General features: G+C 47.3%; 1 protein-coding gene across 1 annotated transcript; it reads left to right on the top strand.

Moving 5' to 3' along the window:
* Window positions 1–1,997: 1,997 nt before the first annotated feature.
* Window positions 1,998–7,220, top strand: LOC148121031 (prostatic spermine-binding protein-like). The gene is made up of 5 exons (XM_087909617.1): window positions 1,998–2,194; window positions 3,325–3,455; window positions 3,820–3,946; window positions 4,058–4,163; window positions 6,557–7,220. The coding sequence occupies exons 3-5, from the start codon at window positions 3,892–3,894 to the stop codon at window positions 7,059–7,061; spliced, it is 666 nt and encodes a 221-aa protein (XP_087765743.1). The 5' UTR covers window positions 1,998–2,194; window positions 3,325–3,455; window positions 3,820–3,891; the 3' UTR covers window positions 7,062–7,220.
* The last annotated feature ends 3,256 nt before the right edge of the window (window positions 7,221–10,476 follow it).

Below are 10,476 nucleotides of genomic sequence, written 5' to 3'. Positions count from 1 at the left end.
ATTCCATCTTGAACTCCTAAGCTCCCATGGGAGGTCAACCAACCCCCTACTGTGACATTGACACATGGTTCATGGGAGGTAGTTAGGGCTTAGCTGACTCTAGCAGGAGAGAATGATTTCAGTGAGTGAGCGTGTTCCTGTGTTTGCACACATGTGCTTATGGGTGTGCACAAAGCATCGGGTGTCTCTCCCAGTCACTCTCCACTTTCTTATTTTGTCTGTTTGTCCTGTTTTGTGTGTATGTGTGTGGGGGCTATGCATGTGTGTATGATCTACTGATTTGTCTCCTAATCTTTTTTGTTTTTTTATGGTACAACAGCTTTGAGGATCTAACTCCTTGCTCCCTCCAGCAACTTGGCTAAAATCAGCTTCCCAGTTTGAATAAAATTAGCCCCGGGGAATAAAACAAGTGACTCACTGACTCCTCACAGATCCCAGGGTCTGTGCCATCAGTTTTGGTTGGCTATGAATGCATATTGGTGAATTCGTGAAGGAGAAGAGCTTTTGGATTTGACCCTGTACAATACTCTAATTGTTCACTTTCTAGTTTGCACGGTTGCTGGTGAACTTGGCTTCTGTTGCACGACTGGCAACAGTTGTTAAAGAAGGGACATTTGAGATGCTCATCATTTTGAATGATGGCTCCACTGAGCCATTGAAATGGTTGTTTGCTATGTGACCAGGAAGTCCAGATTTTGCTTGGCAGAGCACGCATTCTGTTTGTTCTTCGGTGCACCCGGTTTGGCATTTCAGTTTAATAGTTATCTCTACATTTATTGTATCAAGCTCATCTGGATTCACCCTTCTGGAATATACGCTGTTATGAGATAAATTATCACTGCTATCAGAGGCTTGGGCAGCCATGGGGGTTGCTTGTGTTGTTAGGTGAGGATCCTTGGGAACCTTTCCTCTGGGGAGACGGCTCATTTGGGAAAGCATCTGCTGTGCAAGCAGGGGACCCAGTTTTGAATTCCCACATAAAAGCTGCTCAGGGCAGCCTGCTGCTATAACCCCCAAACCAGGGGGTGGGGGCACACAGGTAAATCCATGGAGTTTATTGAAGGGATCAGTATCTGCTCAGGACCCCCAACACACACACACACACACACACACACACACACACACACACACACACACACACACACACACATTCTTTTTGACTCTGAGACATTGCTTTTTCATGTAGCCTGGGCTGTCAGGGAACTCCCTCAGTAGACCAGGTTGGCCTTGAACTCAGAGATCTTCCTGCCTCTGCCTCCCCAGTGCTGAGATTTAAGGCATGGGCCACCACACCTGGCCGCACATGCTTCTTATTTTATGATACGACAGAAAAAAAAAAAAAAGAGCCAATGCCTTGTTAATGAGTTTGAAGAAAACGATGTTTAGATATTAGATGATGGATTTATAATAAATGTTAAATTAGTTTTTTCTATCAAACACAATAAAACGCTTATTTACTACAATTTTACATCTTGCAGTCTCCTCGACATTGTAAAGTTTATGTAAACCTTTTAATGACTCCTACCTTGTAAGATTTATGCAAATTTTTAAATCTTCACCATTTAGTAAAATGTATGGAAATCTAAAAATACTTTGAACTTTATTTTATAAGTATGAGTGTTTTGCCTGAATGTATGCATGTGTATCACATGTGTGACTGGTCCCCACAGAGGTCAGAAGAGGGCACCGGATATCAGGGAACTGGAGCTACAGATGGATGTGAGCCATCATCTAGGTCCTGGGAACTGAACCCTGAGGAACATGCGCAGTTAACCCCTGTGCATCCAGCCCTTATGCAGAACCATGTAGATTCTCCCCTATTCAAAGGTTGCGACATTCCCAGAACTTGAGCAGCCCACCCCTTCCTGCTTTCCTTCATTCTCTCTGCACCAGTTCCTTTCAAATGAAACAACCAACCAACCGTGAAATCCTTTGCACCAGCCAATGGGTAGAAGACACAGTCCCTTGGACTTGGATGAAACCAGGTGAATTTCCTGCCTGAGGACTTGCTCTTCCTACCTCTGTCAGAAGGGAAACTTGGCCATGTTGAGTGGCTTTTTGAAACCCTGCACTTATTTCTAGCAGTCATTTGAAGGAAGAGCAAACCAGACAGACCTCATTGGTTCCTCCCCGTTGAGCAGAAGGCCACCTTTGCTGCTTACTGAACAGCAGATTGAAACAAGGAAGGGAAAAGGTGGGTGAAATCTTGTCTTAATGCCATGTCATGTGGTGGTGGCACACACCTTTGATCCCAGCACTTGGAAGGCAGAGCCAGGCCAATTTCTGAGTTTGAGACCATGCTGGACTATATAGATTCAGTTCCAGGACAGACAGGGCTATATGAAAAAAACCCTTTTTCGAGAAACAAACAAACAAATAGTTGTTACCAGACTTTTATTTTAACAAGGGAAGAAATTTCTCTACTGGTCCCTACTGACCCAGTAGAGCATAAAAAACAAGCAAACAAACAAACAAACAAAACCAGGAAACAGATGTTAGCAACCTGAGTCCACATGTTGCTTCCAACGTTTATGGTGGAGATTTGTTATCTTCTAGGTTGCCTTCAATCTGCTGCTCTCAACAGGTTAGAACACAGACAAACACACATACATCATTCTGGGTCAGGCGGTGAAAGGGCGTGTGGGAAACAGAATACCTGGTGTGAGCTTATTATGGAGGGGTCACTGCAGAAAACAGGGATTGTTCCTGCGATACGCAGAGCTGTTCTTCTGACGGCCTTCTACAGCCTTTTGCCTGACTTTGTTCACCACTCGTTCTTGGCAAGCCAGGATGCCTCGCATTATCGAGTGGCGCAAACAGCGCACAATAAGGGCCGAGACGGCAAAGGCGACACGTTCCTTCAAGACGCACATAGATCAGATCGGTGGCTCTTGTGTGAGGAGCTTGCCTTGTTCTAAACACAGCTTTTGTGTTGGCAGTCACTTCCCCAACTTCCCCTTTATTCTAAGTCTGTCTCATCAGGAGGATGAGGAGGAAGAGGAGGAGGAAGAAACTCTTCTTCATCATCCTGGCCCTCCTCTCTTTCATTTTCCTCTGATAAACACTCTCCTCTGCTGATTGACAGTTCCTAACCTGGATGTGCTCCTTCTTACTTCCCTTGCTGTGTCTGACCTAGCCTTTTAAAACTGTTTGTTCAGTTTAGCTTGTAAAACTTGATTACATGGAACTCCCAGGCACGGTAAGTTTGGTTACATTGTTTTCTTAAAGTCAAAATAAATTTAAACTTGTTGAGTACACAGTAGGAAAGCGTATCGCCTACATAGTTTTAAATGGTTGCAAAGCATATGAACATCTTGCTTACAGGGTTTGGCAAAAGTCCAGTTTCTGAAGGCCAGCTGACAAAGCATTTCCAGAAACCATTCCCACAGCCACTATGACTGAGTGGCATCAGGGTATAAAGGGACGAGCCAAGGGGCTCAGACCACACGGCACAGGTAAGGAAGGAGCAGCAGCCCAGCCTGGTGCAGGAGGCGAGGCCAGAGGGGAAGGGAGGATGAGTTGAGCCAGCAAGAGACTGAACCATGAGGGATGGATGGAGAGGTTTAGAATATGGGGCTTCTTCAGATGCAGCTTTATACTTTAGGGAGCCCAGTAAGATGACATCATGGGAGCTCTTGCTAAGAGCTTAGTTAGAATGCTAGCACACTGACATTGGGGGCTCTCACTATGGGCATGTGGATGAAACCGTCTTTGGGTTATTCTGAAACCTTTGGAGCACATGGGAAAAGAGGGTTCTCAAATGTTCCATTGTCTCAATCTGGGTATTGGGATCCCTTAAATCTGATGTCTTTTCCTCAGAGCCTTTTTGAAGACTTGCCATCTCCCTGTGACTTCCAAGCCCCAGGCTTGTGCCCCCAACCCTCAGGAGCGATGTTGATGCTGCTGATCTTGGCCCTCCTTGCTGGCCCCACCTGCAGAGCCCAGAGTGAGTACCTGAGCCTCCTTTGTGGCCTTCACCTCCTGCATCCTGTCCTAGGCGTAAGGGCCCCTGAGTGAGGGAGTGACCCTGAGTGTTCTTCTGCCTCTCTTTCTCCAGACATACTGGGCAGAAAAGTTGGCACCTATTTCTACGTTCATGGTGAAGATCAGGGTGAAATCAAGGTCATCCGGGGCTTCTTAACAATAACAAAGTGCATCAAGGGGTGAGTAGCTTCCAACTCTTGGCTCCTGCACTCCCCAGCTGTGCCTGTTCCTGTGGATGGTCTAGATCCCTAACCTGGACTAGCCTACACGGAGCTGGGACGCTCAGGCTTGGGTTAGACTGGACAGTCATCAGGGAGGCAGGCAGAGAGGAACCTCCACCTTTCTGGTTCAGAAAGAATCACAGAGGCTGAAGGGTCCCTTCTCCACATAGTGCTGGTGGCCTTAGGGCTCCCTGATAGCAACACAAACTCATTCCATGGTCTAAGAGATGGCCCTGCGTCCACAGGACATGAAATGCGCAGGCCACTCTGCCACTCTAGACCTCTGCTCTGCTCCAGAGAGCATTCCCCAGGGACAGGCCAGCTCTGACTGTCCTCACCAGTGTCTGCCTCCTGAGATCCGTTGTTCTGCTAAAGTGCCTCCATGGCCTTGCGTTCCTGGTGCCAAGCTTGGTAAATGCAAGCATAGTGCCCAAGGTTAACAGGATTTCAGATGAACAATGAATATTCTTTTAGTGTGTCTCCTGTGCAATATTGAGGTCATCTTAATCTTTAAATCCGTATTGGGGACATGGAGAAGGCTGGGCAGATAGTGTTTGCTGTGCACATATGAGACCCTCATTTTGGGTCCCCAGAACCCACATGGAAGCTGAGAGCAGCCCCATGTACATTTCAGACAGACAGCAGACAGACAGATACACACACACCACACATACACACCACATGCATATACCCCAATGAAGAGTGATGGACACCCAGCATTTCCCTCTGGCCTCCACACACACGCACAAGGACAAGCCCACATGCACCCTCACTTACATATACAATTCAGTTTGGAAAATATCTATAAACGGTGCTAGGGGCTGAACCTGAGACACCACTAGGCTTGTCTGCAGCCACCACTTTCACGAGACAGGACCTCACTCTGCATCCCAGGCTTGTCTTAAGCTTAGAGTCCTCCAGGCTCGTCCTCACAACTGCTGGAGAGCATATGGCTTTCCTTTTCTAAATGCACTATTGGAGCCTGGGCTGGAAGTCCAACTCTGTAATCCCAACTCCCCGGATGCTGATGCTAGAGAATATCAAACGTGAGGGCAGGTGGTGCGACAGAGCCACCTCGGGCTCAGCCTGGACGACTTCATAAACTCCGTCTGGAATAGAAAGCAAAGAGAGGGTTGGAGCCCAGCATGGTGGCTCATGTCAGTAACGTCAGAACTCAGGAGGCCGAGGCAGAAGGATTTCCACTGTGAAGAAGTTCAAGGAAATTCTGGCTACACAGTGAGATTCTGTTTCAAATAAAATAAAAAGGCAAGAAAGCAAGCAAGCTTACTGGCTTGCCTAGCACATGTGTGACCCTGGGTTCAGCCTCCAGTACCGCTAAAGCAGGAAGTGCTGGCAAGATAGACGGCTCTGGCAGGGAAAGGTACGGGCTGGCCAAGCTGACCCGAGTTTGAGTCATGGAACCCACATACTGGAAGGAGAGAACAAAATCCCAATGGTTCTCCTCTCCCTTCACTAAGGCCTTGGCATATGTGGGCCTACATGTATACACACACATACACATGTATGCACAAATTAAATAACAAATCAATGTCAAAAATAAGCAAATAAACCATGTAGCATAAAATATACTCACACTGAAAATTACTCACGACTATCAGAAATTCTGATTGAACTGGATAGCCTTCCTGCATTTTTTTTTATTTTTTTAAGACAGGGTTTCTCTGTAGCTTTGGAGCCTGTTTTGGAACTTGATCTTGTAGACCAGGGTGGTCTTGAACTCATAGAGATCCACCCGCCTCTGCCTCCCGAGTGTTGGGATTAAAGGCATGCACCACCACTGCCAGTTCCTTCCAGCATTTTATATGGAGTCTGATTTGATACACACATCTCATCTTGCAAGAAGAGGAAGAAACTGGCATTAGCAATGATCTAGAAGACGTGGGAGAGGGGTCATCTTTCTGCTTAGCATCACAGAGCAGTTTCCAGGGCCCTCCTGTTCCCACCTGATAACACAAGGAGAGACCTTGGCTCTCTGGTCTCTGAGGTCCTGTGAGTTCATCTCTGCTGTGCTGACCTTAGCGGAGGGGCTCTCACCATCACTGCTATCTCATTTGGGGCAGACAGGGGAGAAAGATCCAGAGGGGTAACTGTGAGCTGGGCAGACCCTGCAAAGGAGTCAGGCTTAGAATGGGCTGCAGGGTTAGAGCCCACTGCCCTGGCGCAGGTGCCTGACCTGAGGCCCTGTGAGGAGGGATGAGTCTGGAAGAGACGGTAGGAAGAACTCCAGGCTGCCCTATCAGAGCCGGGCACTTCTGGAGACTGAACCAGGACAGGGCTGGTTTTGAGGAAGAGCTGGCATTCAGAGGGTGCGCTGATTGATTTCCCTCCAGCATCCAGCTGCAGTTCGGCAGTCGCTGGAGTGATGTCTACGGCAGCCACTCAGAGGATTATAAAGACTTTCGGCTGAAGGATGGAGAGCACGTGACAAAGGTGCACGGCAAAGTGGCAGACTGCCTATGCTCCCTGACCTTCACTACCAACCAGGGGACCAAGTTTACCTTCGGCTTTAACAAAGGCAAACCATTTGATGACAATGGAGGTCCAGACAAGCATCTAGTGACTGTCAATGGCATGTATACACCATTTATCTGCATCCGGGGGATGGGCTTCAAATGGACACAGGGCCCCCAGGTTGTGGGCTCCACGCAACTTCCAGGAAACCCAAAGACCAACCTTGACACTTCCAAAAAGAAGAAAGCTGGCAAAGATAAGGACAAAGACGATGATGATGATGATGATGATGATGATGATGATGATGATGACAGCGATGGTAAGAACAGTGAGGACGAGGAGGAGGAGGGTGAGGAGGAGGAGGAAGATGAGCAGGAGGAGTAGGGTACTCAGAGCTCAGTCCTGCATCCTCACATTGCGCCTCCTCTCAGCCAAGCTCACCCACCTGGAGGGACCGGTACACCAGGTGACCCTGGGCAGGAGGAAGCAAAGCCCACGTGGCCCTGTATCTCTGTGTCCAATAAACTTTGTGCATCTCTGTGAGTCTGAGTGGTCCTTGTCACCAAATGGGATGGGTTTGAGGTCCCCCAAAGCCTCCTTTTCCTCCCCCACGTTCTGAACCTACACCTGTGTACTGAGTTAGGGTTTGCACAGAAGCCCCTTTGTCTACTCAGCAGGACTGAGGTCCCCAGGTGAGGGCAGCATCCAGCCACTGCACTGGGCCTGCAAGGAGAGCGCAGTGTGTGCTGACCAGATGGCAGGGACTGGTTTTGCAGTGCTCCCATTTAGCTATATTTAAGCAGGGGCATGGCCTCCTGCTCCTCTCCAGATCACCCCATTCTCCAGCTGCCTCCTCCTCTCCCTTCTCCAGTCCTGCTCACTATTCTTCCTTACACGGCTAGGCTGCCTGTGTAAGCAGGAAGCTGTTACCATTCATTTTTATACGAGGTCCCTGGGAGTTCGTCAGAGTCAGTCAAGCGGGGCACACGGAGCTCCTCTCCCCAGCCGGTGGCAGGTCTGTTGGAAGGTTACAGTCTGCCATGTGACTGGGCCCAGGGTCAGGAAAGGGGCCGTCTCAAGCCCCAAATTATCCATCAGATTAGGTTCTGTGTCCTAAACCAGTAACGCAGGGAATTGGGAATGGGGCAAGTCCTAGCCAATGGGAGAAGAGGACAGGAGTTTCTCACGATTGGGGGATTTGAAGAGCCTTTGCCCTCTTTGCAGGCAGGACAAATTGCAAGTTGAGGGTTTTGTGGTTGGGTTGGTGTCCCACCACTGAAATCCTTGTCTGGCTACAGAAGATATGGTCAGGCTCCATATCCCCCATTGCTAGGAGTTTTTCCTAGGGTCACCCTCCTCGATTCCAGGGAGTTTCCACTGCATAGGTTTCCATATTCCATATTCCATAACTCCTCAATTCCAGTCGCCTTTCCCCGTACACTCTCCCTCCACCCCAGCCCTGGCTTCACCTCCCTTGTTCCCATCCCCACAGCCCCAGTCCACCTACAAAATCTATTCTAGTTCCTCCTCCCAGGGAGACCCATGTACCCTGTGGGCCCTTCTTATAATTTAGCCTCTCTGGGTCTGTGGATTGTAGCATGGGTATTCTTTATTATTATTCACTACACCTTATAGCTAATATCCACTTATAACTGAGTACATGCCATGTTTATCTTTCTGACTCTGGGTTACCTCACTCAGGATGATTTTTTTTCTAGTTCTATCCATTTGTCTGCAAATTTCATGATGTTATTTTTTTTAACCCCTGAGTAATAGTCCATTGTGTAAACGTACCACATTTTCTTATCCAGTCTTTGCTTGCCAGACATCTATGTGGTCTCCAGTTTCCAGTTGTTATTAATAAAGCCGCTATGGACACAGTTGAGCAAGTGTTCTTTCTGTAGAATGGAGCGTCCTTTGGATATACGCCCAGGAGTGGTACAACAGGGTCTTGAGGTAGATTGATTCCCAGTTTTTTGAGGAACTGCCATATTGATTTCCGTGGTGGCTGTATAGTTTGCACTCCCACAAGCAATAGAGAAGTGTTCCCAGCATGAACTGCCACTTGAGTTTTTGACCTTAGACAGTCTAACAGATGGAAGATGGAGTAACGAAATAGTTTTAATTTGCATTTCCCTGACAACTAGGGGTGTTGAACACTTCTTTAAGTGTTTCTCAGCCATTTGGGAATGCCATGGTAGAGGGCAGGAAGGATTGTAGGAGCCAGAGGACAACAGGAGAACACAGCCCACAGAATCAACTAAGCTGGGCTCATAGGAGCTCACAGAGAGTGAAGCAGCAATCACACACCCTGTATGGGTCTGAGCTAGGCGCTCTCTCTGCATATATGTTATGGCTGTGTAGCTTCTTGGTGTTCTTGTGGGGCTCCTGACAGTGAGAGTGGCGTTGTCTCTGACTCTTTTGCCTGCACTTGGGACCCCTTTCTTCCTATTAGATTGTCTTGTCCAACCTTGATATGTGATCCCAGCACTCAGGAGGCAGAGGCAGGTAGATCTCTGTGAGTTCAAGGCCAGCCTGGTCTTCAGAGTGAGTTCCAAGACAGTCAGAGCTACACAGAGAAACCCTGTCTCAAAAAGAACGAAGAAAAAGTACCATGTATATAATTTGGAGCCAATGTTTGTTTACAGAAATTAAATAGCAATAATAATAATAATAATAATAAAATAATAAATAAAATAGAAAATTTTAGGATATAGGTAAAATATATTTTTTAAAAATGAAGATGGATTTTATATAATAAATGAGATTTTTTGAGACTAAAAATGAAAGATGAAACAAAAGTAAGAGCAGTTTAAAGCTCAAAGTTCACAAGGTCTGAGTGAGTTGTGCCAGTTTCTGGAAAATGGTCTAATACAGGATTTCTCTGTGTAACCCTGACTGTCTTGGACCTCACTCTGTAGACCAGCCTGGCCTCAAACGCAGAGATCCACCTGTTTCTGTGAGCATGGGATTAAAGGCGTGTGCCACCACTGCCCAGTGACAGAGACTTAAAAAACAAAGAATGTATGTCTAATCAACATAATACCTTGCATTTTGTTAATCTTTTTGTTTTGTTTTGTTGATACAAGTTCTCCCTACATAGCCCTGGCTGTCCTGAAACTCGCTATGTAGACCAGTTTGGCCTGGAATTCACAGAGATCCACCTGCCTCTGTTTCCTGAGTGCTGGGATTGAAGTGTGTGCCCCAGACCTGACCATGTTTTTTGTTAACTATATTAGACTTTAACCACTTGGGCAAATTGAGTCATAACAAAATAGAAATGTGGTGGTTTGAGTGAAAACGGCCTTGTTGGAGGAAGCAGGTCACCGGGGGTGGGCTTCGGGGTTTCCAAAGCTCAAGCCTGGCTCAGTGTCCCTCTCCCCTCTGTTGCCTGCTGGTCAAGATGTAGATTCTAGGCTCCTTCTCCAGCACCATGTCTGCCTGCATGCTGCCATGTTTCCTGCCACGACAACAAGGGACTAATCCTCTGAAACTGTAAGTTAGCCCCATCTAAATGTTTCCCTTTATAAGAGTTAGTCCATGGTGTCCCTTCAGAGTAATAGAAACCCTAAGACAAAGAGTTTGTTTAAGTTTTTAAAGTTTTTATTAGTTTATATGTGTGAGTGCTTAGCTTGCATGTGAGTGCTTTGCTTACATGTGCACCGTATGTGTGCTTGGTGCCTGCAGCAGCCAGAAGAAGGTGTCAGAAGCCCCAGAACTGGAGGTATAGATGGCTGTGAACCACCATGTTGGTGCTGGAAACAAACAAAGTCCCAACTTGTTCCCTGTTTGGGTTGAG

The sequence above is a fragment of the Myodes glareolus genome, chromosome 9 (assembly GCF_982192425.1).
Source record: "Myodes glareolus chromosome 9, mMyoGla1.1, whole genome shotgun sequence".
NCBI classification, from domain to species: Eukaryota; Metazoa; Chordata; class Mammalia; order Rodentia; family Cricetidae; genus Myodes; species Myodes glareolus.
This window is presented reverse-complemented; position numbering and strand designations above follow the sequence as displayed.

Excerpts from the sequence above, each read along its gene's own strand:
- LOC148121031 (XM_087909617.1), top strand. The coding sequence starts at position 3,892 with ATGTTGATGCTGCTGATCTTGGCCCTCCTTGCTGGCCCCACCTGCAGA. Across the intron at positions 3,947-4,057 it reads CCCCACCTGCAGAGCCCAGA|ACATACTGGGCAGAAAAGTT; the intron begins GTGAGTACCTGA and ends CTCTTTCTCCAG. Across the intron at positions 4,164-6,556 it reads ATAACAAAGTGCATCAAGGG|CATCCAGCTGCAGTTCGGCA; the intron begins GTGAGTAGCTTC and ends ATTTCCCTCCAG.